Here is a 17,042-nt window from a genome sequence, read left to right as displayed (position 1 = left end):
AATATTTTTACATTTTTGGACTTAGAACACCTTGAAACGTCAAGAAATACGAAAGTATTCAGGGGTAATCTCTCTATCCTATCTTTTAATGTTAGTGTGTGTGGGGGGAGGCACGATTTTGTTCACCCTGTTTGAAGCTTAATAACTCCTGTGTTTATCGTCGAAGATTTCTGAAATTTTCCAGGGAGGTTTGTCTATTAGGAGAATTGATGCTATTAAATTTTAGTGGTTAAAGGTAGAGGGGGCGTAAAGATAAATGAGGTCGTGTGTATCTCTAGTGGGGTCGGATTTTATGACGATTTTACTCGTTATAAACATTTACAAGTTTTATATAAAATTCACCCCTACTCTGAAAATTAAGCTTTTTGTCGTTTTACAATAGTTATAAATATAAAAAAGTTATTGATATTTTAATAAACTTCGATGACGGATGGCGTTACCAAAATTCTAAAAAATGCCGGAAAAGTTGAGCAACTCGTTATGGGTTAATTTAAAATTGCAGCCCAATAAAATTAATTAATGTTATGAGAATTAAGTATAAATTCCCGGCCTCAAAACAAAGTTTTAAAAAATAAGACTTACTTTTTAAGCTATATTTCATGCATAAAAACGCCTACACGTGCAATATAATATTATATGATCTAATTATGCAATTAATAGAGAGAAATTAACAGAAAAATGTAAGAAGAATTTAAAATTTCAGCTGGCAAATTGGACCGGACAACTTTGATGCGCCAATGCCTGTGTTGACATTCCAGAGGGAGTCTAAAAGATATATGAGTTGGGTCATTGTTTAGAATGTATTGTTGGATGTTTCCATTGTTAGCGCCGTTTTCTTGGAGTGATACTCAAGTAAACTTCCGCTTTCCTTTTTGATTTGTCAGAAAAATTTTGATTATAAGTAAACTTCAGCAAATAAGTAATTTGTGAGTTTTGATTTATAAGAAACCAAGATGGAATAACTGGCGATAGAATGTTTAATTCTAACGTCTTTAAAACTTCAGATTTCAAACTTTATTTAACACGTCAGATTGTTTTAAAATGAACATTTAATTAAACTAATTTACCAAATTTTACATAAAATTTAATGGGCAAAAGTCATATTCAGTTTAAATGTCATAATACATACGTCCAATAGTTTCCCCTTGCATTAAATTTCGCATAGGTACACGTATGGGGTAAAAGGCGAACGTCTCTGTGGAACCCATAGAAGATTAGATTCTCCAAAGGCAGAAATTCTCCTCTTGCCAGAAGGAGTATAAATAATAGAAGACCTTCAGACAGAAGTAGAAGGTTAACACTCTAGTCGTAGCGAATAAGGCCGAGAGGATAGCTAAAGTACAGCTACGGGAAGAGCCAGAAGAAAGAGAAACTTCCGCAATTCTAACGAAAGAAGCTACACAGGAATCTCAACCACTAGATCCCCAAAGGCAAGATCGGTGAATAGCAATTTACCGGGATTGCCTAGAGCGAGCGGGAACAAGAAGTACCACTGACATAGGAAAAGGAGGGAGAGGGCACTTGAACAGTCCAACCCAGATACCACTAATATACAAGGAGAAACGACAGCAAGAGGAGCGTGCGCATCAAATACACCCAGTTTGATAGGAAGAGGAAGAAGGCATGGACGACCCATTCTAGACTCCTAATAAAAAAAGAAACTTTCTATTGTTTACACCTTGTATATAGGTCTACATAAAAAAAAAAACGTGTATGATAATCCGATTTATATGCTCCTGTTATGTGAAGGTATAATCTTAAAATAGAGGTTTACATAGTATAGTGTTATTATTTGATTTAATTCACAAAAGTATGGCATTAAATTATCATATTGTATATCATATATTGTACCTACCCAATTTTGTTATCCGTGCTGAAATATCATGAGGACCGATTGATGTAATAAACCTCATGTATGTCCAAAGCACTGTTATTACAAAGACGACTGCGAACATCTATCTAATGATCAAGCTTGTCGCGAAACCAATCTCGTGCGCGCAAAGTAAACGTCGTCTTTTTGTCGCGTGCCGGAAGTTGAGTAACAACTATTGAAAAAAGAAATTTATGTTACGCGCAGCCGTACCTATAAAAATGTTGCATCCCGTTTAGTGCCAACATTTTCAAAAACGCCGGAGCCTTGTGAGGCCTGAGCAATACTCGAGCTCACGTGTTGTAAATCTAAAAAAAAAAAAAAAAAAAAAATCTGTCCAATCAGGAAATCTAATTCTAACGCTCGTAAAAACCAAAAGAATAAATATTTTTTAGTCGAAAGAGAGAGAAAATAAACCTTATAAAGGCGATCTAGCGCGGAGATTACGTTTCAAACTTTCGAGAATTCGATCATAAACAATCATTAAAAATGAGCGAAAGATTGAATGTTCCATTAACTTCCCTTGTCCGAACAAGGAGGCGGTGTCGAATTTGACCCTTCGTGGTCCGAAATGGTCTGTTATCTAACTGGATACAAGCGGAAAGAGAGAGATCCGGAAAAGAATTCTTTAAAACTCCCGATCTCTATGCATGTCGTCAGTGCTAACTAGTGCACAGACACACCTCAGCAGAATTTCAGCGTGTAAAGTGCGTTTAACATTTGTAAACAAACAAGGATATTGGATTTAAAAATGTCAGTAGGTGCCGGATTCATTCATTCTGAGATAAAATATGTAAAGAAGCGATTTTAAAAGCATTAGTGTGTTGTAATTTACCGATTTATTTAATGTAATGACGAGTTCAGGCAGTCCAGGCAGGTGTATTCATATTTATTATTGATGCAGTTTCAGTATAATATTAAAAAAAAACTTTGCATTAAGCTAATTTTCCAGCCTCAGTATCATTAATCATTAGTAATAAAGGTATTGTCCTCCAAATTATGTCATCAGGCAACAAGTTGAAAGTATTTGCAAATATATAAAAATTATTTTCGATGACTGCAAAGAAAAAGCAATAATGACACAGTCTTATGTCATTAAAGACTTTCCCTGTTCACACATCGTCAGCAATTGTCACGTACTGTACAAATGAATCTCTCTTTCCTGTAAACCGCAGTGGTAATAATGAAATAATCTTATTACTGTGTTTACCAGAACTACATATATACTTAATTTTAACGTAATTATTTAAGTGTTGGGCTAGATGTCGGTCAACACAACGGTAAAAGTAAATTCAGATTGACAAAACTTTAGCTGTCGTACTATCTTTTGTCGATTACTAAATTTAAGCAACATTATGTTATTATAAAATATATTATTCGTATGTAGAAATAATACTCTAGGAGATTACGTTAATAAACTGTGTTGTCTTATTACTATAATTTTTAGTTTTATTGTATTTTCAAGCAGAACTAAAGCCACGCTCTTAAAGGCAGAAACTGTTGATTACTTCAGTTCAAACGACACAATTTTAGTTTAAAATGTTAGATAATACAATTGACAATAATATTGTTTAATTACCGATAATAAACGTTTACAGACACTTTCATCCCTGACAAATGTCACGTAATCATAATTATATTGTTTTCTTGTCAACTTTTAAGAGGAGAAAGATGAAGATAACGCTTATCGTATGATTGTGTTCGAGTGTTTCCGAAGACCTTTAACTAATCAATAGCAGTAATTTTGTCCTGTAAAGGGCAATCTTCGATAACCAACAGAAATTCGAAAAAGTACAGGAGAAAAATAGAGAAGAACAGAGACCGAAGTAACAATCCAATCCAGTCCTCATCGTCATCTTTACCCTACCAGTCCAAGGTAAGTGATTAATAGAGTAGCACCGTTTATTTTTTTTTTTTTCTGGTACCATTTTACCCACGTGCCGTTTACGATCACCATTATTCTCGACTAGGTAGCCCGACAATTCAATTAATGTTAAATCGCTTAAAATTAAAATTAAAAAAATTTAAGGGAAATTTACGATACAAAAATTAAATTACTATCGCAGCATCTCCTTGAGTTACGCCATTCTCGTTGTGGGAAAGCGTTAGTGATGGACTGTAACTTAGTGATGGTCAAAGTGTTATTTAGAAATAACAATAACAACCTATTACTGTTGTTTACTCAAAGATTTGAATAGAGAACCTGATAATACTGTTTGTAGGCACCCACAGGCGCCCTTAAATATGTTTTTAAGTACTGAGACTGAGAAGAGCCTGAAAACAAAGGTAAACACCATTGTGTAACTTTTTTCTGTACCTGAGATGTGTGAAAAGGCAAAAGTTATACAAATGATCTTTTAATTTCTTAAAATGTTTTACTCTACAAATTTGTGAATTCGGAAGTTGATTAAAAATGAGTTATATCATTTTAATCTGACAGTAATGAAGCATTACTCTCAGGTTAAAATGATATAACTCATACTCAGGTGAGTCAGGTATAATAACATAAGGGAGAAAGGGAAGATGAAAGGGGGAAGAAGAGAGATCATAAGCGCTTGCCGGGGCTGTTGATAGTGACCACTAGAAAAATACAGTCAGTACAGTACAAGGTATACAGGGTAAAAGTAATCGCGTACAATACAACCATGGTTTGTACGCGATTACGAAGAAACCCGTAGGTAATAGAAAAAAATTCGGATATTACGTTGTAAATAATACTAAATGTACAAATAAAATACCCCATCTGTCAGATTTTGACAGATTTTATTTACAATTTTTATTTTTACTCTAATTTTTTGTTACTTGCTAAAAATTTTTGCAGTCTAAAAAAAGTATATTGTTATAAGGAATAAACACGTATGCAAAGTTTCAATTCGATCGGAAAAGCGAAGTTGGTGAAAAATCAGTTACTTTACTGGACAGACAATCAGACACAAAAAAGCATAATAAGCAATTACTTACTTTATATGCTTTTTATAAATTTAATTATTACAACGTATAAAATAAGTTTTAAAAAAGAGAGGGATTTAAGAATGCTTTATAAATTGCGTTTATTATATATATAATATAATATCCGACTGAATTTTCCCTTCGTATTGTTTATTCTTCTATAACATGCAGAGTTAAGTTGCATTCTAAACAAAAATACTTACACCAATTGCTTGACTTATCCAGCAATTTAAAATTGTCTGTTGTGCCACCTTCTATGCGAATTTGTTCAAATTTGTTTTCTATTATTAATTATTATAAAATGACAGAAAGCTTAATCTGAATAAAACTCAAAAACCAGAAAAAGGCAGGTCCGTCTGTGACTCACCTCGGTGTCTTCACTCACGAACCTGCGAGAAATTTAATGCCTGGAATAAACTATTGAACTTATATATTATGAAATTTAAACTAAAACATGAATTTTTCTCGTTAAATTTTATGTATAATTTGGTAAATTAGTTTAATTTAATGTTTATTTTAACACAATATGACGTGTTAAATAATGTTTGAAATCTAAAGCTTTAAAGACGTTAGAATTAAACATTCTATCGCCAGTTATTCCATCTTGATTTCTTATAAATCAAAACTCACAATTTACTTATTTGCTGAAGTTTACTTATAATCAAAATTTCTCCAACAAATCAAAAAGCATGACGGCAGTTTACCTGTTTTACTCTATAACGTGTAAGGTAACTACCATTTAACATTACACACCGATTTACCATGGTTGGCTGACTTATCAAGAACCAATACTCCATATAAATGGTGACGATCTATTCGAAATTGTCATCTCTCTTATATAAAATGGGGGTAGAGATCAATTGCTGTCTGACATTAACTTCTTTGTACAAATAAATAAATAAAACTTAAAAGAATACGTATATTTCTTTTATAGTTAGAAGAGTTAATCCGTCTTTCAAGGAAACATGTTTAATTTCGAATGCTGAATGTGTACTTCGAGCTTCAAGGTAAGAACACAAAACAACCGGAAATATTAATCATTTTTCTGTTATAATAAATACAAATTTTAGTATTATCAAGCTGCGTTTTCTTTCTTAAATTATTTACACCATATTTGTTAATTCATGACAATGCTGTTTAAAATAATTACTATATTATATAGAAGGTAATCAGTATTTTCTCCATCGAAATAAATTTAGAATGTCAGTTTATATAATATTTTGCATTTTATAAATAATCTGTTATATAAATGTGAATGATATTATTTAGTTTATATAATGAAAAGTGTATATGAAAACCGGTTAACACGTATCTATGACGTTAAAAATATATATAGGATATAACATCTAATAGAATGAGCCTCTCAGTATAACGAGATATTCTAGTTTTTACAATTCTACCTTGAAATTGCTTTCGTAAAGTAAAACGTAAGTAGAATGAATGATTTAACTTGTGTTAATATTAGGCCTAATTATGAATTAGAATCATATACAAAAATATTTAAAATATATTATTTAATATTTCGTAAAGAGTATTGAACAGAAAGCCGATGTAGTTATCGTCAAAATATCTTGCTTATGACTGAAAGAGATTCTTTTTCAGAAACATTTGTATGATTATGAAGTAAAAATTTAACATATTTGTATTTTTAAATTGATAGAATGAAGATAAATGATTCGATATTTGAGGAAGAAAAAGAAGAATTTCCTTGGGACGAAAATGCCTTGAAATCTTTTAAAAAATTTATCAGTAAGTAGAGCTTTTTTCATTGTTAGAAGATAACAGATAAAATCAATCACGTGTTAAAATTTGTATGTCAACTGCTCGTAGTTGAAGTTTGCGAAAAAGCTGCCCTCGGCCATAAGTTTATATCTAAACTATTCTATCCCTATCGGAGGATCGATCACGTTACTGTGAATTAATAATAGTCATTTATCTTTCTACACGCTATACAGTTCAACCATGTTTATGGCTTTTTTTCTTCAAAAATACGTGAAAATGTATCATTAATTTAAGGAATATTTTTAAAATAATTTGATATGCTTCATACACAGCATAATCATGAAAACATAATGAACTCATATCTATGTTCTTAATTCCTATTAGGAGACCAACGCATTACATGTCTCATGGATGACATTTTCCTTCTCGGGTTTCTACGCGCTACAGAATTTGATTTGCCATGTTCTCTCCTGTTGCTTAAGAATTATTATAACACGAGAATAAATTATCCGCAGTACATTAAAAATCTTCTTCCTTCAACGTTGGAGCATGCTTTGAACATGAATATGCTGCAATTTTTGCCAGAACCCGATCAAAATGGAAGCTATATTTGTACTTTCCAATGTGGTAAGTAGAAATTCTACTTTCTTTCCTTTTCAAGAATAATAACAGGAAAGAGTTGCTCAACTTTCTCGGCAACATTTAAAATTTTAGTGGCTCCATCTATTATCAAATTTTATTTTAAAAAAATTATATTTTTAACTATTATAAAATAGCAAAAAGCTTAATTTTCAGGATAGGGATGTGTTTTATAAAAAATTTGTAAATGCTAATAACGAGTAACATCTCTATTAAGTCCGATCCTACTGGAGATATACACGACCCCCACTCTCTTCCCACTTTCTCAACCTTTTACCACCAAAATATTTATAATTATTTAACTGTAACTATATAATTAATTTTAACATTTCCGCGGCCTATACAATGTTTTAAAATATCAAATAATTTTGAATAAGTATAAATATTTCTGTAAATATAATATTTACCTGACATTACATGATAATGAGCATGAAACATTTTTATTTTATACAAAAACTTTTCTTGTAATTGTCAATTTATTTCAATGCAAATGAATCGTAATTTCAATACTGATAATGAATTTCTCAATTCAACTTTGTATTCCATAAATTATTAGAATAATTAATTAATTAATTCTTAAATATAAAACTATATTTAAATCAAATTTCTTTCACAGCTAATTGGGATACGTCTGTTGCAAATGGGACTGATATATTGCGTATTTTATTGCTTTTTGGGGATCTTCAATTACTTTTACATCGAACTCAAGTAAAGGAAATTGTTTTTATTTTAGACGCAAAGGGATTCTCTTTGTCACATTTCTTTCATTTGACACCAAGAATCATCAGTGCCATAGCGATACTTCTTGCTGTGAGTATCTTCTTGTGTTACAACGAAACTTACATGTTAAGGTTATTCATGTGATTATAATTAATTAATCCTATGAGTCGCAAGGCATTCAAGAAATTCACACATTGCATTGGACAAGCGTGATGAATAGACATAGTATTCAGGACACTTGCCAATTGTAATTTTGAATAGCCGTAACTTCAATCTTTAGATAAAAAGAATGCATATTTAATCCTAACAAATAGGCTGGCCAAGTGGAATATATAAAATACTTAATACGAAAGAAATGTATGGATGAGAATAACTTTTGAAAACGTTACAAATATATTAATGATGTTTTCAATATTTTTTCAAACAGAAAAATTATCCTATGCGATTCAAGACAATACATTATGTGAACGTGAATGTCGTATTTAAAGCTTCGTTAAGTGTTTTCATTCCACTTCTACCAGACAAAATGAAGAAGACGGCGAGTATTTTCAATTTGTTATTAATTTATGTAAAAATAATTAATAATGTCTCAATTATTGGCAAATATGTAATTATGTTATGATAAATATAATTTATTTCATATTTTTCACTGTTTGTCTGGTCTTGAGATATTGTTTCTAAAAGCCTAATTTAAATTTCAGATCCACATACATTCTGATATGAAAACTTTGTCCGATTTCGTCAGTCCAGATTGTCTACCTTCAGAACTTGGTGGAAATTTGCCACCTTTCGACCCGACTGAAGCTAACAAAATGATTAAAGCTAATGAAGAATTCTACCGAAGGAACAAAGAATACGTGAAATTATACGAGAAATCAATTAAAAATTGTAATGAAAACACATCATGCAACGATGAAAAGACGAAAGAATTTATTGAAAAGGCGGAAGAAATATTCGAATGTCATTCTAAAGATCCAGAGGCTTTTCTAGCTTGTTTAAAACAGAATTCCGAATTTGATATTAATGATTTTTAAGGAAGAAGATTTCTTCTAAAATTAGTAATAACTTAAACTGACATAATTAAATAATCATTAATTACTTATTGCATCGTCATTTATTATTCTGTTTGGAAATAAAATTTAAATACTGTACTTGTTTATTAATTAAAGTAATTTAACTAGTAACGAGCAATTATTTATTGTGACGTAGTCACAATGCTGGACTGCAATATTTAAATAAATTAAAAATATGATTAACTTAAAATATATTCTATCCACCTCAACCTAGTAGTGTCTTGCCCCTGTACGTATACTTTTCCGTTAACAACGGAGTCGTGCCGGACATTTATCTAACACCTTTCAGGGGAAGATTTGAATTGAAATAACATGACTTCGGTTTTGCATCGGAGATGTATTTGTAGTTAATCGGGTTGTGCAGCCAATAAGATTTTCAGAACTTTCTCACATTTAATGTATATAACTCCTTTGACGAGATTATGAGACGGACAGACCAACGGACAGACGACAGTGAGAATTTATAGGTTTACATTTTTTTCGAATTGCAATTCAACAATATAATTTACTAATACCGAATTATTCAGGGTGATAATTATTTTATTTTAAATCCCTTTAAATTATCTGATACTCATTATTTACAATTATAATACATAAACATTGAGTCTTTCGTCATTACAATTTTTCTAATCTTATAATATAATTGAGATGAATTGATAGCACTCGTAATAATAATAATGATAATAATTAGCGCATAGCCCAAACGGTTAGGAGTTGAAAGTTGAAATTTGGTACATATGATTTATGATTGTTTTATACGTTTGTAGCTGACAAAGTAGCATCGAGAAGGCGTGGCTTTTTTGCAAGGAAATTCCAACCTCAGATTTTCGATTCGATTCTTATTCGTTGATGGATAGTGAAGCAAGCTATACGATGGAAATTGTACCACAACAGACGTGTAAACAACGATTTTATTATCAAATGAATAGGAAAAGGGTCTCCCATAGATTTAACACGGAAAAAAGGATTTTTTTGATAAATTTAAAAATACGGGGTGGTAAGAAATATCTTATTCGTTGAAACAGACTTAGTCTATGTAGATAAAAGCCAGTCAGCGCTTATATCGCCGTCAACTAGTTAATTACGAGAGAAAATTAACGCGTGATCAAATCGGAGCACATAGCTGAGAGTAAATCATTTACCAGATTCTCGAATTGGAGCATCTCCAGACATTTCTTAGAGATCCTGCCCCACTATGTCAAGTGATGTGGTAAACATCGAGACACTACATTTTTCAACCGTCATTCCTTGTGCAAAATGCATGCATCTGCAAAAGATCAAATCTGTATTTTCTCTCCTGTATCAATCATACCTTGGAGAGCAGTTACGTATTCAGGAGTCACTGCTGCGGTCGCCTTCGCATGGATTTTCGTGGAAAGAAGTACGATCCCTATGAAATTCCTTGTATCGCTTGAACACAGTAATAAAAGATGGAGTACCATCATTAAACGCCAATTTCAATCGTAACAATCAATAGCAGTTACGTCTAAAGTATATTTTTCTACAGGGAATGAAAATCCAGTCTTTAATAATAACATTTGGGGACTAGAAACTATACACTTACGTGAATACAACTAAATGTAACTTCTTTTGTAAGTTCTTTTAATACTTAAAAGAAAAATTGCACTCACGCTTATTTACCTTTGAGAATAGGCTAGACAATAAGATAGAATTTCGTGTGTTTGTGTGACTTTAATAAAAATAAATTGACGTATTATCTGTTTATTAAGTTTTAAAGTACACTTCATTTTCTCGTTATAGTTGAAAATGAAACTCAAAACATATATTTTATCTTGTTTACATATATTAAATTTGATACAGCATAAAACTGTTTTTTAAAAGGGAACAGTATACAATTCAAACACTTTTTTCATGCAGGATAAAAATGCTTCTGGATTTTCAGAATGACTGTGAAATATTTCTTCAGCCTTCTCTATGTATTGTTTAGTTTTCTCATCTTCAGTATCTTCATCGATATATTTAAGTACTGCTTTGCTTTCATTGTTGTTTCTTTCTTTTTCATACAATTTCACATACTCTTCGTTCCTTCGAAAGAATTCTTCGTTAGCTTTCAACATATTATTGGATTCGGTGGGATCAAATCTTGGCAATTTTCCTCCAAATTCTATAGGCAAACAATCTGGACTGATAAATTCGTGTAATGTTTTCATATCGGAATGAAAATGCAACTGTAATATAAATTATATTTTTAGCAATTGTTACATTCTTTAGATTTACGCATGAAAAAAAATATATGAATAATTAAATTCAGAAATATACTTACCCTTTTCTTGAAGTCATCTGATAGAAGTGGAAAGACAATATTTGAAAAAACTTTAAATATGATATTCAAGTTAACATAATGCCCTGTCTTGTACCGAATTGGATGGGTCTCTTTCTGGTAAAGAATTTAAATAATTATAAAAATGATATCGATTGAAATATTTATTATAACTTTTTTAATTATTAAATATTCTAAATTGCAAATTATTGAGGAGCATAGCTGTATAATTTTGGCACAAGCGTGTGCTATATGACATTGTTAAAATTCATGTATATTTTTATTTTATTATTTTTTTTCTAAAATTATTATTGTATAACATTATAGTTAACCAATAATCAATTTTTTTATATTGTTTCATGACGTGCTTATTATTTCTATATTAATGTTATTATTCCCTAGTGGGTCTATCATTTCGGATCAGGCTATATGTACTGCACAACTCGTTAAATCCGATGTCTGTGAGTGTTATAAACGTTTCCCGAAGCTTTTGTCGGTTATGACGATGAAAAAGCTTGTCTACTCAAAGATTTTAGACTGCTTTAATCAGAATGATAGAAGCGTATTGTCAAATTTGTGTTTTCGTGTCAAGCCGAAACAGAAAAACTTACGCAGAAAAGCTTAGTTTCGTTTTTATAGAAAATACCTAGTATATACACGTGTATCATCGAGCATTGATTTTCTGTAGTAAACAATTCTCGGTATATTAATTATTTTTACCTCTATGTCCTTACTGTTTTACATTTCTGTGTATATATTGTCTACTTGGGCAATGTCTATTAATAGTACTTATCATACTAATGTATTTTCTGATCAACAAAGAAGTCAAAACAAAAATATCTTTCTTTTCACCTGAATCACCCTTTGACTAAGATCTCCTCTCTTTGCTGATTGCTGATTAGAAACCACATCGTTATAATAAGTCCTATTAATAAACTAGGTCCAAGTAGACAATATATATACAGAAATAACTTCGGAATAATTGAGTGTAATGCACTGAATCCTTTTCAGACTGATTAAATGCGTGCATAAACAAACTACTCTCCTTAATATCCATATCAATACCTTGTTGCAAAAATTTCAACAAGGTATTAATCAAATTCTGCAAGTGAAAAATACTATAATTAGTTTCACAGTACTGTACCTTTCACTTCATTGGAATCATGCTTTTCAGTGATGTGCCATTACAAAGCACCATCATTGAAAAGCAGTTTCACACATTAGAAAGTCGTAAATCCATTTCTGACATTGGTCAGTTTGCATTAATTGCTCGACTAAGTGTGCCATTTTGTGATTCATAATAATATGAAGAAAATGATTTTCAATAATGTATCCTTGTAATGATATAATGGATTTTTTTATATCATTATTAACATCAAGTGCATAATGTGATTACTATTGAACGTGTGTAATTATAGTTATTTAGAATTTTTTAAATTAGCTGGAAATTTACATGAACTTCTTTATCGTTTTCTGTATCAATTATCTGACAATTATTTTATGATAATTTATAATTACATATTTAAATTACGATATATTACAAAAATCTACTCACGGCAACAAGCGTGGCTATTCCATTGATGACACTCGGTGAGAGATATTGCAAATGTGACAAAGTTAGTCCCGCACCGTCTATTATAAAAACGATTTTCTTTTTTTGAGTTCGATGAAAATTCATTTGTAAGTCGAAAACAAGTGGTACAACACGCCATAAATCAATCGCACTTGCAATGGAAGGATCCCAATTTCCTGTTAACATAAAAGCAAGAATTTTAAATTATTGAAATTTTTTCTTTCACTTCTTATTCCAAAAATAATGTGTAAAATTTATTACACTCGATATTAAACAAATTAATTATGGGAAAACTTTAGTAGTCATAAAAAGTTTTTTTAAGTTACCCAGACCCAAGTTCGTCATAGTGGAAGACTACAAGTAATAGTGTGCCTCAATCATCCAACATTTATCTCAATCCTTAATGATAATTTAGTTCATATAAATATTTTTTGCTGAATAATTGTAAAATAAATAATAATCCTACTTACCAAATCGAAAAACGTAAATATATCTTCCGTCTTGATCCGGTTTTGGCAAAAATTGCACAATATTCATGTCCAAAACATGCTGCAACTTGGAAGGCAGAAGATTCTTAAAATATTGGGGGTTGTCTGCTCTTGTGTTGTAATATTTCGTAAGCAACTGAAGAGAACTTTGCAAATCATATTTTCTAGCACGAAGAAATCCCAGAAGAAAAATGTCATCCATACGACATTTAATTCCTTGGTCTCCTAATTTCAATCAAAAATAAAAATATTCTTTAACTACATTTTTATAATTATAAATAACAAAATATTAAATGAGATAGTCATCAAACATTTCTTAAATTAATCTTATTATATTCCATTGCGTAAATTAGAGATTAAAATAAACAAATAATAAATCATCAACTATTCTTATGACAAGGAAATTCGTTATTACAGTTATATACTGTACAGTACATACTTCTTGCATACATCTCTAGTGTTTTATTTCCATTATTTACATGGAGATTCTAGATCTCAGTATTGTTCTTGGGAAAAAAACTTATAGAGAAACTGATTTATCTTGTTATTGCTTATCAATAACTGGGTGAAAAGAATAGTTCCATATCTTTGGCATCACTTAACGCCATATTTGTACATTGCAACAAGAAGGGAATGTTTGAAAAATGTGGATCGCACAGACCTTCTTACTTATATGTTGAATATTATAGGATGCCAATTTATGTAGTCATATATTTATTTTGATAATCTGAAACCGTGTCGTTATTCTTATTTGTTGCTTAAACACCATGTAGTGTAATTAATTCGATCACTTGGCATTCCTTCGTCTTTTATTTTAGTTCAATTGATACGCGTGTTAGGTTACACGTTTCGAGCGTAACATGCCCTTCTTCAGCCAAATCTGAATTTTTTACAAACCGAGCTCTATTGGATGAGTACATAATATGTAAATAGCTTACACAATTATTGTTGTATATCTTCGTTTAGTCTTCTTTTTGGGCCAATACAATTAACGCATTTGAACGGGAAGTATACCGCCAGTACGAAACTTTACGTTCACCTGTTTTGTAATTTTAAGCTTATATTGTTACTCTTACTTCATATCCTTGTCTTTTTAGACAAGGATACGTAGGAAGAGTAACAGGGTGTGAAATCAAACTTTCCATTTCGAATTCTGTTTATTCTTTATCTTGAAGTAAGCCAACAAGCTTGTTCGAGTTCGTCCAGAAACGTTAATTCGTCTAGAAACCAACAAAAGATCGCTACTAGTCTTCAATACACGAAATCGTCGCAAGGTGCCTTCTCGACGAACCAGATCAGCACGTACGAACTAATTGAACTATCTGAACTTTGTTAATGTTATATGCGCACCGAGTTGGTCGCCACTCGTGTACGTATTGTATCATTTAAACTTCACTTCTTGTTTTGCTTTATATCGTCGTTTTCTTCCTATCAGTTTTACTGCGCAATATCGTACCTCGCAATATCGTAATAAGTACACCTTTTTTGGTAGATCACCTCTATGTTGTGTATTCTTATGCCATAAAAGAGCTTAACATTACACGTTGAAAACTATCTTTAAAACACACTCGAAATTTATGTTATGGTGTTCGCTTTTAGAATAAAATTAAATATAATTCAGTTATCAAAATAAACAATATATAATAATATTTGCTATAACACATAAAATACAATTCTTTGAATTAAACAATCTTTTCTACAGTAACTATGTCAACAAATGGTTCTCTCACAAAAACATTAAAATTATTTGATTATTGATATTCTAATAATTATGTAGAAAGAATATAACAAGATATTACGAATCGTAGTTATATAATTATAGTTATAGGCCTATATATATATATATAAAGATCGTAAAGTTAGTTTTATATTCCTTTTGTCCTACGAATGCTCGTTGATACGACGAGTAACACAGCAAAAAACAGACAGAAATAAACTAAACCATCAGCTCTATATTTTTATATTTCAACTAATTGTTATTCACGTACAAAAATTTCGAAGAGGAGTAATACTCATTATGTTTGCTATATAGTCGATATTTGTTATTTCAAAAATATGAGGGCCAAGATTTAATAAAGAAATTTTTGTTCGATTTATTAACGTCGTTTTAATTACAAAGTGATAAAGACCGTGGAACTGTTTCCCACGAACTTACTTCCCTGTTCAGAGTGACACACCCAATGTGTCACCTTCGGAACTAACGAATGAACATTCGACTATTAATGCAGAATCACTAAAAAACCGTAGCCCAGTCATGGGGAAAAACACAGGAGGAGCCCCCAATAAAAAGGAGGGGGTGAGGACAGTCAACCCTTTCAAACAGTGTGTGCGTGTTCCGACTAGGGTTGCCACCTATCCGGGTTTGACCCGGAGAGTCCGGGATTCGGTGAGTTATCTCCGGGCTCCGGGGTTAATGAATATTTCTCCGGGTTGTGCAAGTTGAAATGAATATGTACAAAATTATATGCAAACCGTCGCGTATATTTCTTCTCCCGTGTACCTAATTACTAGTGTGGTGGTCGTTGGCTTGAAAACATAACGTCTATAACTGGCGTTGGCCCAGTGCTGCTGCGTGCTGTGTAGTTGTACTCTCTCTTGTGACTGTTCAAATTTCATTCATTGTTCTAAAGTCCTAGTGCACGGATGGATTTTACTTCGGTAAAGTTATTTAAAGCTACTTTCTGATGTCAAAAACGACATCCAATAGTCTTTTAATTTTTTAATTAATAGATTTTATTATATATACGTTTAATTAAGTCGGGGGATCGGAAATCGCACTAAAAAGTGTAATTTTGAAAAATATTTAGAAATATACAGCCAGCTAGAATTCACCCTACTTTAGACCCTTCACCTCCTGAGATTTCTATGGTTTTTTTTTTTTTTTTTGTTTCTTAAATCGTCTCCGGGTGAGACTAAGTTATGAGGTGGCAACTCTAGTTCCGACTCGCCGCCCGCCGTCGTCGCTTGCTATTCGTCGCCGCCCAAGAAGCCGAGAAAACGAGAATTTACGTCATCGAGGTTCGAGGACAAACGAGGATTACGTCGCATCGATACGTCTAGGACATTCCGACTATTTTAATTTAAACCTCTCGCGAACTTACTATAAACTCTCTCTCTCTCTCGATTAGGCTCGCGATAGATTAACTCCCTCCCTTACTAATTATCGTGCTAAGCTTAGAAAACTGTCGTAAAAATTGTAAATAATAATCTCCCTTAATAAACTATTTTTGTTAACTGTTAATTTGTGGAGTGTACTTCTTCCGGTAGTCTCTTTCCGCCTCCATTCCGAATCCGAAAGCGTACTGTACAGCTCGACCGCTCGCGGAACGAAATTTGCGGCCAACTCGGTTTCTGTGTCTGTCCGAAAAGACACAGTGGTGTCATCCTGACAGGGTACCAAAGAGGTACCGACCCTGCGGTGACAAATAAAATCAATCAGTCAACATAACGATCGTTTGTTTTGCATGTTTATAAACTTAATACCCATTAAAAACTCAACCATTAGTTCTTTATATATCATTTACACATAGAGCCTACTTGAATAAATGATGTAAAATAAATAAGATTATTCGAATATTGTTGTTTCAAACGATATTGAAAAGATTTACTTACCGATAAGCTTTTTGAAAGCTTTCAAGGCATTTTCATCCCAAGGAAATTCTTCTTTCTCTTCTTCAAATATGGAATTCTTTATCTCCATTTTAATCACTTGATGCTATCGATTTAA

At 31.7% G+C, this 17,042-nt stretch overlaps 2 protein-coding genes across 2 annotated transcripts; one reads left to right on the top strand and one right to left on the bottom strand.

The window, feature by feature from the left end:
• Nucleotides 1-6,475: 6,475 nt before the first annotated feature.
• Nucleotides 6,476-8,934, top strand: LOC136987945 (alpha-tocopherol transfer protein-like). Its single transcript, XM_067285712.1, has 5 exons — nt 6,476-6,568; nt 6,926-7,168; nt 7,797-7,990; nt 8,328-8,438; nt 8,602-8,934. Exons 1-5 carry the CDS (start codon nt 6,481-6,483, stop codon nt 8,932-8,934), a joined length of 969 nt encoding a protein of 322 aa, XP_067141813.1. The 5' UTR covers nt 6,476-6,480.
• A 1,874-nt stretch (nt 8,935-10,808) lies between these two features.
• LOC136987965 (alpha-tocopherol transfer protein-like) lies at nt 10,809-17,042 on the bottom strand. Its single transcript, XM_067285733.1, has 5 exons — nt 16,928-17,042; nt 13,298-13,540; nt 12,810-13,003; nt 11,258-11,371; nt 10,809-11,162 (listed from the first exon to the last, which is right to left on the bottom strand). Exons 1-5 carry the CDS (start codon nt 17,013-17,015, stop codon nt 10,809-10,811), a joined length of 993 nt encoding a protein of 330 aa, XP_067141834.1. The 5' UTR covers nt 17,016-17,042.

Source organism: Centruroides vittatus, unplaced genomic scaffold (genome assembly GCF_030686945.1).
Source record: "Centruroides vittatus isolate TY-2023 unplaced genomic scaffold, ASM3068694v2 scaffold_2931, whole genome shotgun sequence".
NCBI classification, from domain to species: domain Eukaryota; kingdom Metazoa; phylum Arthropoda; class Arachnida; order Scorpiones; family Buthidae; genus Centruroides; species Centruroides vittatus.
This window is presented reverse-complemented; position numbering and strand designations above follow the sequence as displayed.